At 39.5% G+C, this 19,262-nt stretch overlaps 1 protein-coding gene across 23 annotated transcripts in view; it reads right to left on the reverse strand.

The window, feature by feature from the left end:
- The window catches only part of MICAL3 (microtubule associated monooxygenase, calponin and LIM domain containing 3), a 186,433-nt gene that overhangs the window by 50,087 nt on the left and 117,084 nt on the right, over positions 1-19,262 (reverse strand). For 22 of the 23 annotated variants that reach the window (XR_009964379.1, XM_062616638.1, XM_062616641.1 and 19 more), the window contains 2 exons: positions 18,995-19,083; positions 17,741-17,828 (listed from right to left, as the gene is read on the reverse strand). Coding sequence is in view for 22 of the 23 variants with exons in the window: in XM_062616638.1 (XP_062472622.1) it covers positions 17,741-17,828; positions 18,995-19,083 (177 nt within the window). In the remaining variant the exon portion in view is untranslated. Of the gene's footprint in view, positions 1-8,813; positions 9,036-17,740; positions 17,829-18,994; positions 19,084-19,262 lie in introns of those variants that run through there. The other variant, XM_062616650.1, reaches the window with a different exon arrangement.

Here is a 19,262-nt window from a genome sequence, read left to right on the forward strand (position 1 = left end):
GTTGAAGAGAAGTATACAGGAGCTTCATTTGCTGTGGCACTCAATGAATTGAACTCTAACACATATTCATTGTTTTTAAAATTCCAGTATTTTAGCTTTATTATCATGCCTCTGTTTACCCTTACCCAGCTTACTATTTACAGAGCCCAATCTTTCCTAGCTTGTTTTGTTTTGTTAAACAAGCCAAGCCATCCTCTCATGAGATAAGCTTTTCAGTGCCTGATGATTCCCCACATCTCTGCACCTGTCCCAGTTTGGATTAATCTTTCCAGAACCTACGTGAGTAGAATTGAACACAGCTTTCCAGATGAGGCCTTAACAGCGTAACATACAACCCTGCCAGAAATCCCTTATCTGATGCACGTTGAGAACACATTTGTCTTATTTATACACCACAATAACACCGGTAGCTTTTATTTACTAACTGATACTCAGATCTTTCTCCTTCTTTGCTTTCAACTGACAAGCACCTCACTGGTAGCCAAAACACTCAACACTTTCCTAGTGCATGGCCTGGTACTTTCTACTACTACATTTCTATTTTTACTATTATTCTGCAATATTTTGCAGTTCTTACTGTATGACGTGCCTATCCTCTTCTGCATTGAGGAGGGTTTGAAATGCTGCCTCAGCAAGGAATTTCAGTAGTAGATTTAAGTCAATGTCTTAACTACTCGATGCTTCTTGTATTACTCCCTCATTTTATCCAGTTTAAGTAAGTATTTCCATGTGGCAGCCCTCTGGTGCTTTACTGAAGTCTAGGCTGTTCAAATGCACTACATTTTCCTTACGGAGGTAATCAGTTATTTGTCAATAAACACTGTCAACCTAGTCCAGCACAGTCTTCGATGAATCCATGTCACATTTTGTATTACTTACCTGCGTATGGTCAAAGGACTTCACTTGCAGAACTAGCAGTCTTTAATTATTCCTTCAAAGAAAGAGTTTTACCTACTGTGTAAATTAACTGATACATACTTATTCAGATTACCTTTTTTCTCTCTTTTTAATTGTTTATCTGAAAGTTATATTTCTGTCACCCAGTCATCACACTACCCTGAATTACATAATGAAGGTGTATCAGGATAGCTTGATTTAATTAAATTGCTACCATAGAGCTCTCAACATCATTGTACAATTCTTCCACTCTTCTGAGCATTTAATAGAGTTTTATTTCCACTCATTACATTACAGTAAAAATTTAGTTTTACAGCTCCAAATCTTGCTACACACCGACTTCTTTTGCTCCTATGTCCAGTGCAATCGTCACAATTGAAACTGGAGGCCAAGTATTCATTTGATTGCCTGACTATACATAAAAATCGCCTTTTATATCAGCCCCAGCTTCACCTTGGACCCACTTCTGCTTTCCCTTAACTGGCTTTTACTTATCATGCTTAGGGAATACAGCTGTTTGCCATCCTTTTCTTCATGAAGTCTAATGAACGCATGAGCTTTGGCAATATTTACTTTATCCTCACAGGCTTTGACCTCCAAGACAGTTTTTGTTTTCCTTCTCCATCCTTTTAGTTTCTCAGTTTATTCCTAACACCCTTTTTTTCAGGATAATTACTCACTTGGTACCATCTTAGTCTTGCACACAAAACTACACAGGCCTTGCCATAATTAGTGACATTTACCTCCAACCCCTCTCCAGAAAGATAAAACCTCATAAAGCCAACTGCAGAAGTGTTTTTCTCTCTTCCCTACTGAACCCTTGTATGATGTGGGCAAGTGGCTGCTATGCCCCTGTCTGGAACTACAGGGCTGCTTTATGGTACAGATCACAGAAGCTTGCTCAGGTGGCAAGCAGGAACTTTACCTTGCACTTTCCAGGGATACTGTGGTCTCTGCCATTTCCTGCTGCTAAGCCTTACGTTGTGTTAGTATTTTCAAAGTTTAGTGGAACTGGACTGCCTTTTCAGCTGGGATTCATGTTTCATTTCATTCTCTCTAGATGGTGTTACCACCTCAGCCAAATCTATTTTTGTAATCTGTGTTACATTCCCCAGCCCTGAGTTCACAGTAACAGGGGAACTGACCTGGAATATTGCTCTGCCACTTCTTGCTGACAGTAAAAAACACCAAAAGGACTTTGGATAATGCAAGAACACCAAAGTGAAGGAAAACAAAGTATGAATATATCATCATAAAGTATGAATATCATCATAAAAGAAGAGGTTTTCTACTGCTTGGAATACAGCTGCTTTAATTGAAACATCTTTTCACAAGCCGTTTTTAACTTGTTCTCTTCTGATGCATACCCCAACATAGCTGCAAAGTCCACAAGTATTAAAAACCAAGGAAATCAAAAAAAAACCAGAACCTTTTTATCCTACATTATTTTTTTCTAACTATCTTAAAGGGTTCTTGTCAGCCTCTTCAAGGTAAAACAAAAAAGAAATATAAAATCATTACCATATAATTAAATTGAGTATTAAAAAATAATGCTACGACATCTAGGGTGGGGAAAAAGACTGGCAGCAATCAACCTAAGGTAAAATAGGACTGAAAATCAAACAAAGGTGACAACTGTTTATAGGCATTTTATGATCATATATTAACTTTCAGGCACATTTTTCAAAATACAAATCATCATCACCCTTCCCATCATAAAGAGCCAGTATAATTGGTACATAGAGAATCAAATCAATTCTATCACAGCACAACTGTAAGTGGGATTGACTCAATGCAACTGTGTTAAAAAAACCTGAAGAGATTAAAAATCTGCCTGAACTGTAATGCAGAAGATGGGGTCAAGCCAGGATGCTCTGTGAGCTTAACAAGCACTCTGTGCCCCAAAATCTCCAAGAAGTAGGAAGGATATTCTCAGCCCTTTCTCTAATTAATTTATATATCCATATTCTTGAGATGCAGGATTGGTCACATCCCTCCACTTGACATTGCAAAGAAAACAGCTCTACATTGGAGAACATGATAGAGAAACTCAACTGATTATCAGCAAGGGATGTCTAGGAGTTTGCTCTGTACGGAGCATTTGGTCTACTTGGTCTATTGGTTTTGTTTCTAAAAGTTGCCATGAAGCCTTAACGGGCTAGCTGCAAAGCCACTGTCAACCTTGTTACTGGAGAAATGCTACTGAGAGGCAAGTTTCTGTACCACGAAGCCATCAACTATCAGAAGGAAAAGAATTACAGTTCACAAGTCTATGTAAGGGATGAAAGTAAGTCTAAGATACGGTACTGCTAACATGATCAGATGATGAACCATTTACTTATGCTATAAAGTTCAAATCTGTTTGAAGTTACTATGAAATAGGGACACGGAAATTTGAAGCTTTCCTACCCTCATTTCCTTCATATTTATATAGTGCTGTGGTCTAGTCATATTTATATAGGCAAGGTCTACTCCAGTGCAGTTCTTAAGAGAAACTAAAGCTTATTCTCTAACTCTCCTCTGGAGGTGAAAGGTGCCTTTCCCAGATCATTACACTGTTTTGTAGCTTGGTGGGAGTGCAATCATTATCCATTAGCTGACATTCTACCCTGTCAGTGCACCTGGGCCCACAGAGCCAAAAGTCAGCAACTAGTCACAACTGAGAGAAAAGGGGCTGATGAGGCTGCATTTACCAGGAAAAAAAAACCCACCAAGCTATGTTACTAGCCAGGGAGGGGAGCTACCTGAAAGCCAAGAGCAGTTTCTCACATAATCAACTGATGAGCTAAAAATCCACAAACAACATCCAAAATAGGGCACATTTTAAAATCTGATTCTTTATTTTGAAAGAGTCAGTGAGCCATTAACATTACACAGATCATTTGAAGGGAACTGTTTTTCTTAACAGGACAGGCTGCTTAGTGTTGCATGAAAGCTGCCAGGGTCCTTTATTTATCTCAGCCTTGACATGGCCTGCCTCCTGTAGAGATAATAATATGATTAGAGATAACATTCCTATGCTAAACCACTCCTCGACTACATGAATGTGTCCTACTCCAGCAACTCTGACAATGACTGCAAGGCTTGAGAAGCTCCTCTTGAGAGAGGATCTCATCTCCATTTCCATCCTGTGCTACCTTGCTCTGTAAAATCCACACATTATTCTCATGAGCCAGATGAAATCTTGCCAAGGTTACTCCTTGACATAAAACTTGCTTAAGATGCAGGGAAAAAATGGGAATATGAGAAGAGTGAATTCTTCCCAAAGAGAAACTACCTGCCTATTTTACTAGAATGTATTTTTCATTAATCATGAAGTACCTCTTTACTTCCGTTCCTAGTCAAATCTGTTAAGATTGCAAGCTAAATTACACAGCATCTTTTGTGAGATATTCAGTATTTTGCACAGACTCAGCTGTGGCCATTGGGGAGCTACAGAAATTCAAATAAAGGAGTCTACGGTGAAACACATGCAAAAGGGGAAAAGAATTCATATACTTCTCAGGAAAACCTTTGTTCTGGATTTCTCAAATCATGTGCTTTTATGATGTGAAACACTGTACCTGCTTGTTTTCACTCATCTTTTCCAAGCTCTTCAGTTACTTCTACCCCCACACAATTGTTTGAGAATACACCTATGTCAGATAAAAGAATTCCTATGGAAACAGCAGCATATTGCATAGGACAAAATACAGAGACGGAAGATGGGAACTTTTCTGTGGGAGTTTACAGGTGATGCAGTGAACTCTTAAGTCAGAAATGCTGAAAGCTCTCAGATTCCACTGCCATTCATTTCTGAAGAAATATCTTTTGGGGTAAGGTTTCTGAAGCATGCTTGCAGTTCAGCAATCATCATCGCTGAGGTATCGAGAAGCCAGCAAATGAGATCCAGTAGCATTTTTAGGCTTCTCATTATCCAAGTGTTATTGTCAGTTTGAGATTCAGGTTTTTTTCGCCAGAAGTTTCACCCTGACCCACTTCAGTTCTATTAACTGCCTCTTTGTATTCAAACTCCACTTCTCATCCAAGGGCCTCAAAATGTTTTTCAAGTATTAGCATATTAGAACAACCCTATTTTGGAAGTAGGTAAGTACTGTAGAGGCACTTCACAAGTTCAGGCAGAGATTAAATACCAGCAAGGCAATCTCACAACAGACTAGTGGCAGTGCCAGAAACAGGATCCAGAACGCCCAGCTCCAGCCCCTTCACTCTACACTTCAAGTCAAGACAAAACACTTTGAAGTAAGAAAGGGACTAAACTACATCTGATTCTCAGTTTAATGATTAATGGTTTACGTGAGCAGGTTGAGGAATAGTACCTGCTATGAGATGCTCACTGCACTCAGCACTGTGTACACATAAAAAGAAATCTTAGTACCAAGGCCCGTTGTTGAGTGCTGTACATGCTAGAACAGTGAGTCAATTAAGACACTGCATTTGAATAAGAACATTTTGATAGATGTAGTCAGAAATCCTTTCATTAATCCCCTCCAGAATTCATATTTTAGCCAGTTAATGATTTTTCTACTGCACGGTAAGAGATACATAAATCATGTAGACGGCAATTCTAAACTGACCTGCAGAAGTGTGTTAAATGGAATGGATTTTTTTTAAGTGCTAAGAAGTAGTTTAAGGTTTTAAATGTAGATTCATCCACCCTTTAAATTTATCTTCTGAGAAACTGCTGGGAAGAGCCCAGCAGGTCTGCTGAATTCTCGTCACTACTTGTTCGCGCAGCCTCACATCACATACTGCAGAACTGCACATACACTGGTAGGATCCCCTGAGGTTCAATAAGCACATTCTCAAAGCCAAAAGGGGTAATATAACACCTTCTTAGACAGAAACAAGAATGCATTTATTTGAATGTAAATAGCTAGTAGTCATTAGATGCCAATGCTATTTTGATATAATGCTTCGTCTCTCTTACTATCCAAAGGTATTCCCAAGCCCTCAGGAAGCCTGAATTACTCAGCTGTATTAAGAAGCCATCAAATTGAATTTTCTGATGCCTGTGTTTCCAGTCTGATCCATAATATGCTCTGCTAAATATAAAAGCCCTTAATTCAAAGAGGACAACATAATAAGAAAACCAAAGTCTATTCATAAGTAAGATACTCAGTGTCCACGCACAGGATTCAAAATGAGCTAAAACCTGAAGATGGCCCTACTGAAATTCTTCTGTAATGCACATGGCAATCATTTATATAACTCAGTCATAAAGAGTAACTATGCTTTCTAGAAGATATGCTCTACTGAGTTAAAGCTCTTGGAGTTTGACATGGGAGTTGTACATATGCAAACAGTCTTACGCAGGTTAGCCTGCAAAAGGGACTGAAGAGCAGACACAGAGCAGAATAGCAGCTCTCTCTAGACTACCAGAAGAAAAAGGGTTTTGCCACTGAGCAACCAACATGCTACCATGTCAAGGCTCAGTCCTCAAACTGTCAGTCTAGCAATTCTTAGCAAATCAGGGACCGAAACTTGGGGAAAGGAAGCTGTACAAACAGAAAGGTGTTTTATCTCAATATCCTCTGATGCAGAAGAACCCACCAGACAGTTATTAAAAACCCAGCACTGCTTCCAGCACTGACCAAGAAGTTTTACAGCATTACTTATTTCAACAGCACACGAAGTAAAAATCAGTGAGATTCCCGTCAGTATCTACTGGCTCCCTAAACAACAAGGGGCACAGGAGGCCCCAAAGTCCTACCCCCCACCCCCCCATTACAATGTGTGTGGGAGTAACTCACAGCTAGAATATTTAAGGGATTCTGAAACAGATACCCCAGAAATAAACATATGAAGATGCAAGTCGTCCTCCACACATTCCACAACCTGCAGCTAGAATTAAGTTCTTTATACCTCAGATACTGTCAGTAAAGTGGAAGCCCCTTCTATTCATAATCATAAAAGTGAATTGGACTGACTACTGAATGAAGTTATTAACTTGCATGTTTATCTTATGGGTGTTGCAATGTTTTTCCTCCACCTTCATACTATTTTGGTTAAAATATACTTCTAGAATTGCCAAAACAGACAGTGATAAAACACAGCTTCCTACAACATCAGTAGGGCAAGGCCTATGGACAGCTGTCAATTTGACCTTTCCTTGTTTTCAGTTGAAGCAACCAGAAGCTAATATAATCAATCAGTTCTATTTCAAGGTCATATGTAATTTATACTTGTATCTTGAAAACAAATAAAAATTCATCTGCAACTTTATAGTAGAAGTTATGTTAGAGAAATAGATGGTGTTTCTTATATGTCAACATATGTGTGAAGTAGCAGCAGTACATAATCATAGTCAGAAGTTCAGTATATGGTCTAACAATACAGGAAAGCTGTCTTCATTACAGCAAAGGCATAGAATAATCCAGGAATACAGCTATTTTTGACTCCTGGAAGAAGTCCAGTGTTGTAGCAGGTGGGTGGATAAGAGAAACAGGGGATAGGAGGTATTAGGTCACCTAATCCCAGCCCCAGGGAACACTGCTAACCTCGATTATTGCATCTTTTCTGACAGAGAATCTTAACATTTGTACAGATTTCACATTTTCTGCTGCCCAAACAGGTCTCTGAGACTAGAGAGATAAAATCCCTGCATCAATTTATATTAAGTCTGTTAATTATTAGTGTGCCTATTACTCAGGAATATTGCTAAGTCAAGTAACATATTAGGATCATTTTCCATTTTGTTGGTATCATCTAAGATGTCTGGGCTCTCTCCAGTATTTTGATCACTTCCATCATATGTTGCCTGGCCTAGTTTCCATTTTCTGAAAGAAGCTGAGTGTGGGAAAGCTGAAGAGCACTAAAGGATAATCTGGCTAAAGATAACTTGGCAAGCATGAATTTTGTCTTGGAAGCTATTAAAGGTGTGTCACCTCAAAGAGCCACCTGGGATGAGGCACATCCAGGGACTGTCAGAGAGAAAAAGAAGAGAAAGGCCACACTATATTTAAAAAGCACTACGATTTTGGCTCCTGAGGTTTTCCCTTTTTTTAAGTGAAACAGTATGCTCTAAGTAACTTGGAAATCAATGCTTAAGAGTGACTGTCCAGTTATAATCCAAACAGTAACCCCTTTTACATCGTTAGAAAGCCTCTGCTGTCTTCTCTGCTACATAAGACTTCGTACAGCTTATTCACTGTGGCATCTATTTCTTGCTACTTATACGTAGCAGTCCTCCAGAACCTCTCATTTCACCAGAGGGGATCAGACAGGTGATTCCCATTGTGCAAGTAACACAAAGCGGAACCAAGGACATTTCCACCTAAAAGCAGTAGAGGAATCTACCAACAGAAATATCACCTACATTTTACAGGAACTGGTACTTCCAGTTCCACCTGGATGATGTTTTGATCATTAAAGAACAACCAATCAGGAACTAGAAATTTTACCACACATAATAAAAGTGTGGAATATCAAATGTTTTCAGCTTCCCGTTCAAATTGTAATAGGTTCAAAACATAGTTTTCAAATTGATCTCTTCTTTCACCTACTGAGCTAGTAACCACTGTTTCCTGTTGCAGTGTACTACAGATTTCTGTAATTACTGGATCTCAGAATATATTTAGGTACTAACCATGTACTTACTTAATTTCTGTCATTTGTATTGAGATTGTAAAGTGCTGCAAATGGAACAGGCTGAAATCTGAGGCTGGCAGTTGCAGGAAAATATAGTAGGGAATATTTGTCCTAACTTAAATACTCCAAAAAGCATCATCATCTGCTCCCTCATTCTGTGGCATACTTTTCCATTACCTACATTTATCCCACATACTCTTGCGTAACTTTTAAAGCAAGTGAATATTCCAAGCAATTCAGAGCTTCACATCTTAGTGGACATTTTTCTGAAGCTAAGAAAACTCTTGTATATAGGTGTATATATATATATATATATATATAGGTATACTCAAAATCTGCCCCAGTTCTGGAAAGAAAGCTACCAAAAGACACACTACTCATTAAAGATAACTTACACATCAGTTCTGATCTTTTAAATCACTGAGTTACCCAAGTCTGAAAGAATTTGAAACATCTCTTGGGAAAAAAAGTCCTATATTTAAACACTTTGACCCGCAGGCCATCAGATAAACTTCTATAACAGCAGAAAGGACAGTTTCAAAATTTTCCTAAAAAAGAAAACACATCCTTCTGAGATGACAGCAAACACAAGAAATGTCAGACTAAACATACATTTTTGAGAGAAGATGTAAGCAGCTAAACAGAGCACAGAAGTGCCATCTCATCCTTAAAGAACATCTGCCCAGTTCTGTCTGGAAAGCCGAAGTTAAACTGCATCACCAGGATCAGCTCAGCAACCGCTACTCCACCTTCCTCCATAAATGCACTTCAAAGAAACAGGAGAATAGGTTCAATGTTGACTCTTGTCAACCTGTTCCTTCCCTTCAGATTATTTCTAGTTGTCTGGGGGATTTGTTTGTTTCTTTTAGGTTTTTCTATGTGGTTTTTTTGTTTGGTTGTTTTTCTCTCCATGTTTCTCTTTGTATTTTAGATACATTACTTACTACATGACTTAATATATTATGCTGCTGACCGCAGGCAGGTGATACTGTTACTGGCTTGTTCTAATTGGTGTAGAAGTGAATAGAAATTAAGTAATTTGTTTTGTTATACCTTACACTTACTCTTCACTGTTACAGAACATTGGAAAAAAAGATGTGTATTGAACAGTTACTCTGCTTTCTACAGTACCACGTGAAGACATGTAATATGTCTAAAATGTAAATCAGTGTGTACACAGCAGGCTTTTCACACTACCCTAGCAATGTGTGCTGCAAAGGAGATGGTCTAGGCTTGGAAAAAAATGCTTCTAAAATATATCTGATCAAGCAAGCTGGTTTAGGATGTGTGGTGGAAAACATCTTAGTAGTCCGAAAAGCACAAAACTGAGAATGAAGTTTCTAAACTGCTGTAAAAGCTAAGTCTGTGATTTCAGTGGAAGTCATCTGTTTTTTGAAGGAAATAAAACATCCACACTGCCCGCAGACTTATGAGCATTTGTGAATGGCTCAGTACCTCAGCGTTTTAAAGAATGCTTGAAAAAGGTTCAGTTTTGTTTCACAAACAAAAATGGGATGCTTTTACCAAAAAGTGACTTTTGAGTGTCAGGGCCATGGAAGGAATTCCCTGGCAGTCCATCCAGTGGGGCAGGATATAGAGCTCAACTCTTCCTGTAGGCATTGGTAAGAGAACACCAGAAGCCATGGGACTGGAAAAGGACCACAGGCACAGAAGCAGAAAGTCTGTGTAGACTTCAAAGAGGATGACGTGAGAGTGCCTGGGAGCTTTCCCATCACACAAATATTTGGTGTCTCCAAGACATTAAAAACAATGCCTCCTATACTGGTACAACACGGAAGTCTGTTTTTACCTCTGGATAAGGATGAGCTCGGAATTTCACCTCTTTTTTTAATTCATGAAGCAAACATTTGATTTCTGAAGAATACATATGTAGCTGCAAAGTTAACAGCTTTCCTGAGACAGAACAGTGGAGGCTGTTCTAGCAGTGCATTGAAATGACACTTTAGTTCACACATCAGCACATGAAGTTTTACACTGCAAGCTGACAGCCCCTTCTCAGAATCGAAGGCCCATTTTAGCCTCAAAACCCAAACTACTGATCTAAAGAAAAAGAAAAGGCATTTTCAAGGCATAAATTGATTACTTTCTTCCAAAGAAGGAACTCTCATGTATAATAGAATTGGTCTGTGGTTGCATATCTGTGAGCACGTTTTAAACATAACTGCTCTGGACAAACACCATTCACAATTACACTATAAAAAGTCACCTGCTATTACAAGCTTTTACTTGCTAATGGTGGAGTAGGAAGCATATGAGAATCATACAAGAAAACACACAGAACGAGCCCCTAATGTAGACTAATCCAATAGATCCTTGAGAACAGGAAAACGCAGCTGAAAACTACGATCCAGCTCTACCTGCTTGTCATGTGAGAACATTGCAGAACATTCTCTTAAAGGTCTTGAGGAATGGAGCTCATCTCCTCATGTGCCATTCTCCTGAGAGAAGACAACTGTCCAGTTAGAACGCAAGACACAGCACTTGGCTACATGGCTCCATGCATACTCATCTGCTGCCTTTCCATCACACTGAAGCATCCCATCACCACAACTGCTTCTATGCCAACAAGAGAAACTAAACCCTGCCAAAATGCTTACCTGTCACACCAGGTGCAAAGGCTATGCCTCCCCGTTCCCGAGCGCTGACATGCAGTCACCCATGCTCCTCTTCTCCCCTCACACATATGTATCACTGCCCTTCTTAGTGCAACAAAGACCTCTGGCCTGTGGCAAGGCACACAAAAACACCTCCCAAATCGACCAAAAACAGTGAAGTCACAACACTAAGAGTGCACCTATTCAAACCAGCTTCACCAAAGTAGTAGAATATTTAGTTTGGGAGTCCTTAGTAGGTTTTCTACAGCCGTATGTCACATTGTCTGTGCAGCGTACACCTTGTACTCCATGCAAACCACAACGTAACAGCAAAATAAACATAAAATAAACAATACAGAAGCATCCTGGAAAGCAGTGCTTTGCAGTGACAGATGGCACATGCCATGAGCTTCCCAAAATTTCTTTTGCATTTGAGCTTGCCAGATCTATTCATTCCACTCTCCCCCAACTCTGCATCCCCCGCAGCATCCCTCACCTGGAACCAGTGGAGGGAAAAGGGAGAGGACAAAGAAAAACTCAGAAACCTGAAGTTTGTTTGGAATTTATTCCCGTGAACATTTTCACACAGTTGAACAAATAATGTCTTGATTTCACAGCAACAGGAAAACCACGTTACATAATTCAAAAGAGACACACACCCAAAACAAAAACAGGTTAAAAACAACTGCACAAATCAAAATCTTCAACGAGTCTGTACAATGGAGACATGAAGCCTTTCTGAGCACTATCAACTCACTTGAACATTATCTGTCACCAAACATATTTTATGCACACTCCCTCCTTCTCTCTGAGGGAAGCAAAGCTCAAAACAGTCATTTCTCAGATTCCACTTTTCAAAAAAAACCAACCCCCAAAACCACCCAAACATTTTAATTCTGCAAATAATAATAATAAAATCCAACTCCTTCACACAAACCTGATACTATTTTTCTAAGACACAAAACCAATTAATGAAGCTCTTAAAGTGCCCAGAAAAATTCATATCACCCTTCAGAATATACACAAACAAACAATAAACAAATATTCCAGTGGCACATGTCTACAGGTCTGAGAGCTAGAGAGAAAGGTGGAACTGGGAGCCCAGTTACTCCCAAGAAAAAGTGTTCTTAGCAGGATCCAGCCATGAGCACAAACTCAGCAAATCACTATTTGGTATATCCTTTGGTCGCCAGTACATTTCTTGGGATTTTTCAGAGAAACAGTCAGGCCAGCTGTATCTCACTCTTTAGAACAAACAACCTTTCCATCATGCCTTTGCCTTTCCAAATTTTCTGGGCTTCAAATTGCTGGTCCTTCAGCATTCTCCTCTTACACCAAAGCCACCCAAATCCTGGTAAGAACACTGAGAGGGAACATGATGGACTGGGAACAGTCACGCACTTCTCCTAACAGAGATTCCTGGCTTGCTATGAGTGATGATTCACTGGGCACTGAACCTTGGTCCTAATCGGGCAACCCACACACTCTCCTCAGCTTCCACAAATACAGGGTCTGGTTCTAAAGTTTATAGTTTAAATGTTCCAACAGAGAGAAATAAATCTTGCATCAGATTTCTCTGGAGCTGTAGGAAACCCCATAAAAGGGTTCAATAACATGTGCCATGTCCTGCAAAAAACACACCACCATGGCTCCTCCAAAGAGAACATTCAAGGCACAGTAGTAGAGGAATTACATTTCCTGCCAATTTGGTGATGCATCCTAAATATAGATATACTACTTTCTTTTCAGGGGTGGAGGGCATGGGGAAATATGGATGTGTTTGTAAATGCAGTTCAGTGGTTTAAAATGAAGGAACCACAAACAGAACACATTACGGAATTAGTCTGCTGCTATCATGCATAATTAAACATTTAAAAGGGACTAAATGAAAACAAGAACTATGCCCAAATGTGAGTAATAATGAAGTGACCAAGTGGAGGATTTCATGAAGATATGTTTGTTTGCACAAGCAAACAGTACTGCTTTGAGCTGAACCATTTTCATATGTAAGGCATGTTCAGTGCATGCAGAGCCATAAAGAGGCGATGTTTCTAACCATAAAGCTTATTTCTATGCAGAAATAGATATAAAATGTATTCATACTTCATTAGGCACAGAAGTGGAATTGTGTGCAAATATTATTGGATGCATTCATAAGATTCATTATAATTCCACAGACAGTTATGATGTGGCTCAGATAATTTACTTTAAAGGGCATGCTATTTAGAGAAAGCAGTCACCCCTTCATAGCTCTCCAAATCAGCAAAAGAACTTCCCCGTATAAAGTCCAGCCTTGCTTGCTATATTCAAGTTCACTTGTTGAAGAGTCTACTGTGAAGGGCTTTGATTCAAACATTGCTCCCTGAAAACACTTAAGGCACATTCATAGGAAGATTAACTTTTTGTATTATATACCTATGATACACACTATATATTTTTGTGATTTTAAAGCAGGAGACCTAGTGCCCCTATTTTGTATTATATTTTTCAGTTTTGCATACTATAGTTTGTATTTGGCTTCTGAAATCTTTCACAAGTCAGGTAACTGCTGCAAAGATCTCATGACTTGCCTTTTATTGCTTTACATTCTGAAGTATGAGTTTCTCTAGCAGGTCTTGCCTTTATGAACTCCCTATAGCTGATGGGGACAGAAATGTGTTGCTGTGAGAACACAAGCCTGAAAGGAGAAACTTCTTACAACAAAGCGTCACCAGCTAAAGTGACCCTAAGGAGCATATCATAAAGCTGATAGGGGCAAAGACTGTTCCAAGCCCATCTGTGAAGAAAGAGTGTAAAGTTCAGAATGTTTTTACAGACCTTTAGAACGAACAAAAGAACAGCATTTGCATTAAAAGCACATTAAAACCATATAAAGTACTGTAAATAATATTAAAAATAAAATAAATCCAAGACACAGCAGATTACAGATTATCAAAAGGAGAGACAGTTGAAAAGCAAAGTTTGGGGTGGTTTTTTCTCTTGGCAACAGCAGAAATTTTGGCACAAAAGCAAATGCAGAAGATAGAGAAAATAGGCAGACAGGGTACAGAGAAAGGTTACAGGATCTGCAACACACATGCCACAGTTCAGCAAGACCAAAAGCACAGTAACCGCTTTCCCCAAACTCCCCTCCCCAGAGAGAATGGCATCCATCACACAAAAGCTTGTTGCCACTTCCTAAACTGAAGGGCTGATCTATATTGCAAGAGCCAGTTTGACAACACCCTCCTGGGAACATCCCTTGCAATCAGCACATAAGATGCCAGGCAGGCTCTCTGGCAAACAAGGAAAAACCTTTGCAAGGGTGATTCTAGTTGACTGATAAACCCCCCTCAACTTCCTCATCACAGGTTGTACCCTGCAACTATCATCATTACAATACCAGGGACAGACAAAATGCCAGCTACGACTGCGGCCACCCAGTGAAGCACTGACATCTTTAGCAAAGTTAATACATGCCAATCAGGTTAGTAACACTTCACAAGAAAGTGCTTGTTGTGACCAGTCTTACCTCAACTGACCAGACCCCCTGTATGTTATTTTGTGGTTGAATATATTTTAAGCATTAAGGTGGCTAAAAAAGACACGGTCAGATTTGGTGGCATAGCAAAGGAGGCAGGCAGTGAGTCTAGGGGAAGAACCCATGCAATTTACATTCATTTGCAATTCCATGACAACTAAAAAGCAGGCCTTGCATGAGTTACCATAAAGCTCACTGAACAAACACTTTGCTAACTCAGAGCATCTGGGTTTTTTTGTCTTCTTTAATTGATGTTTCTGCTTTACAACTTCCTTTTGCCTTTTAAGCTAGCTTACATCTCCATCAAATATCAAACCTGTGCATGTTAAACTTGTTTTTTACCTAATCATTTTAGGGGCAACTTACACTCAAGTTCTACCTCACTACTGAGGGCTGGCTCAAACCTCAGGGTCTGAAATCAGTATTGCCAAATTTCATTTGGTGGCACTTGCCTTAAAGGACGTCAAACATTTTCAGGTGCCTGACCTGTATTAGGTGAGTCTACCAGATGGGTGAAGTAGAGTCTTGGAAACAGCTCTGCCTCTGTCTCCATTTCAAACAAGTTTTTACTCTAGGTATTTGTCTACTCTACAGTGAAAACAGGGTGTTTATAGTCTCTTAAACAGACAAGTTAATAAATTGAAAGAAAGCATGTACACAGATAGTTCAAAGTCAGTTATACTGAGATGAAACCGTACAGATTCCTGATTATTCAGGCATAATATCCTATTCTTCCGTTGTATTTGCAAGCTCGGTAATTCAAAAGGCTGTGTTTAGGCTTTTGGGGTTTCTTCCAAACCATATGTAACTGTAAACACATCATGGGCTTCCTGACCTACCTACCCAGCAAGAACAGGAGCTAAAGGTAGGTACCTACAGGACACAGCTATTACCCTAACAGAAAACTGACCTGCCTTTAATGCCACAGTGGCTTGCTTTTGAAGTACACTGCTTTTAGACTCCCAGTTCTTCACCATTCTTAAGCCAGTTGTTTTAATATATATATATTTAAAACTTATTTCACAAACAAAACAAGATCTCAGCCACTAATGACATTTTTCTAGCAGAGAGGGAGAGAACAGCAGAGGCACTGCTCATTCTCCTAGCACTAAATGTACTTCTGTCATGCACATACGAGAATACACTACAATACTTTGCCTTAAAGATGATCTAGCTTGACCCAGCAAAGCTGAGTATGTTCTAATGTACTTTGGGCACTGCAAAAGACAAAGCTTTAAAAGGTCCAAAAGCTTTAAAAATGATGCTACAGTTATACACTGCTTTAGAAAAGCAGAAAGCAAACATGAGGAGCCCTAGATTTCAAATTTTGCCATCTGATAAAATGGTGTCTGCTCTGTTTTACTCCCCTGGAAGTACTACAGTTCTGCTACAGGACTCTGTCACAGCTACATAAGGAGAGATGGAAACATCTTATTTATAGAAGTTTAAAGCAAACTACGACCTACTGTTTGCTGTACTTTGTGATCACTTAGATGCTATTTACTGAATGCTCATTTATAAATCAGTTGGAAGGACTAAATCAGAGGGAGGAGACTTTCTGCCAGCAGCTCCTTTGATAAACTAGTTGATATATATAGCTAAGCTCTTTTTCCACTTCTCATCACCAACAGTTTCACTTGATAAGCCACCTTATTCTCACAGCAGACACTCTGTGCTCCAAGACATATTTTTTCCATTCATCTTAAGGAATATGCTTCAGCAAAAAAAAAAAACAAAACCAAAACTCTTTCTTCACTTTTAGAGAAAGCAATTTTAAGTCTACCCAGTGGTAGGAAAGAAAATGCTGTTAATCCATCTGTCCACAGCATTTTGCAAATATTAATTTTTCCATACCTTTTCCTTTTCCTCCATTTTGTCATATGGGAATTCCACACAAACAAGAGAGGAAGCCATCAAGGTAACTACACTTCAAGAATCAACTGTGCTCACTAAGAATTTGTCAGATTGCATTCAGTTGCAATCCTAGAAACACGTGTAAGAATAATACATACAGTCAAACAAAAGCATGATTTTTATTTGCCTGTATGTTGTTAAAGTCTTTCCCCAGCTGGCACTGCAAAAACATTCTATTCTCAGAGTGCTGCTTTAAGTATGTTCTCTCTCTAAAAGCAGCTGATTTAGTTTATCCATAGTGTTCTGGAACAAATACTAGAAATCAGATCTCTTCCTTTTCCTGACATCACTAACGAGCACTCAGGGGCCGGGCAAACGAGCATTTGTAGCACAGACACTTCTCCCGTGTTAGAAAGAATTAGAATTTTGAATTAAAAGGTAAAACTACTTCACAGTAAGACACACACATTCATCACCCCATTCCCAAAGCTATGGCCAGTAGCAGCACAGATTCTGGCAATGAGGGAAGAGCACCACAACCTGCCAGCACCACGAAATTCAATGGGTTTAAGGAATCCAATCCCATTAGCTGTCAGACACCCAGAATTCCAAGGGAGACAATCCAGAGGTAATGGGATCTTTCCCATTCAAGTACCAGATTAATGGAGAGAAGCTCAGGAGAATGAGAAACCACAATCAGAATTCAGGCAAACACAGAATTCCAGTTTGTGAGCTATTCCAGTGCGTCAGAACTTTTAGCTTCAGTAACACTGAGCTGCATACATTACATGGCTCTTTATCTGGACCCACTCAGAGAAGACCCTCAACTGAGCATCTGTGTTTTCCTGGAATTCTTTCAGAGCGTGCCCTTGAAAGGACTGAGAACATCTATGCCCCAAAGCCACAGTGCAAAATAATATATTAAAACTTTGATGTAATGCACAAAATTCACACGGCACCCCCCAAAAAAATAAAATCACACAAGTCATACAGCTCATAAAGTTGTGTCACATTAATTCTTACTGGTCAGCAGGCTGCCCACAGAATTCCCCTAGGATCTGCACAAGAACTTCTGACTGGACATAGAGAAAGGGAACCCCAAAAGCCACCAGCTGACACATGAAAAAGGAGTCCAAAGGGTTCTGGGCTACCTGGTGCCCAATCGAGGAAACTGTGCTTTGCAGGTGCTGGCTTGCCACCCTAACTCTGTCAAAGAGGCCGAGAGAGTACTGCACCACCCTGCTAAAGAAGGAAGCGGAGCTACCTGGGGCCCTCTCTGCTGTGGCGGAGATGGTATTTGACCGTCCACTTCCATCACTTGCCATGGCGTCCTGCAGAGGTCCTTTGGTGTCCTGTAAGAACGTGTGGGAAATGAAATTCACATTCAAACTGAAAACATCTCAGAAATACACTTTTTTTTCCCTGCATATGAGGCTATATGTGCTGAACATGTTGAACTAGGAAGACATCTCTCTCACAATTAAGATACCCCTTAATCATCACATATGGAGGCAAGGCCTGAAACAAGTGTGTGCCTTCTCAATGTACAGCTTTACTAAAGCTCTGAAAAACAAGCTGGATATCAAAGAAAGTCAAAGCAATAAGATTTCTGAAGTCTGCTCATCTGGGAAATAAAACAAGTACCATTTTTTGTCTTTGGTTTTGGCAGTAAATAGAGCACAAATATTGGGATGGATCCCTTACCCTTCCAGAAAGAAGGAGTACAGCTTCAGTTTGTACTAATAAAAACCTGGGAAACAGGCAGAAAGACAAGCACCACCACTACCACAAAGGAAAATATAATTTAAGATGGAAGGACTCTTTGTGGCATGTGAGCTAACCAGAACTGAAGAGACTAGCATGTAGTTTGTTTCAGCAAAAACACTGAAAAAAAGGAGTTGAGGAGACAAATTAAAGTGCCTTAGATTGTAATGACAAAATCTAGGAGACTTTTCTGTATTACACAGTATCTCTTGATCCAATATTCAAGCACAAATGCTTCCATTATGATAATATGAGAAAAGGGATATCCTTTCTTTTCATGCAGATTGCCTTTAACACAGAGAAAATGTTCAGCAATGAAGGAAGGTTGCCTTCATAGTGCATGCAAGTGGAGTAGAACTTCATATTTCAAAGGAAATGCAAATAATTTGTTTCCTCTTAGGAAAAAACATGGAGACACAAGAGAAAACCAAAACGGGTAAAATTATTCATTAAGACTCTGTATGGACTGAGTGAGTATTTCAGCTTACAAGAAAAATCAAAATCCTGTTCTGGCCAGTACATTATTTTATAATAAGAACCACAAAAAGAAGCGGTAATTAAAGGAACTGCTTTTAAATAAAATACATAGAACCACAAGCTCTCATGACATAAAAAAGGCAATTCAACGCACTCTGAATTTTTCTAATCTCTGAAAAACAAACAACAAATACAACCAAACCCTCCAGCATATATACTTTTTTAATGTTACAAATCAAAACCTATTAATATGAATTGTTGGATGAAAATGAGTTACCTTTCCTGACAGAGGACCCACTGCTGGCCTCTTCCGCTGAGCATAACCAGAGAGTCGGTAACAGTAGTGAGGCTTACAGTAGAACTTACCTGCAGATAAAACACAAATGATGGTCAACAGTAAGAACACAGCAGTTCAGCACAATATATATGTCCATCTCACTGCAGCTTATTTTCTGTTGCCATTGCCGTTACTCCCTCTAGTTTCTTCACTATACACGGAGGCAAATGCTATCTGAAGTTTTAACTCCAGCCTTCCTCTCTCCCCC

Source organism: Pezoporus occidentalis, unplaced genomic scaffold, assembly GCF_034315485.1.
Source record: "Pezoporus occidentalis ecotype Australia unplaced genomic scaffold, CSIRO_AGI_Poc_V1 ctg19, whole genome shotgun sequence".
NCBI lineage: Eukaryota > Metazoa > Chordata > Aves > Psittaciformes > Psittacidae > Pezoporus > Pezoporus occidentalis.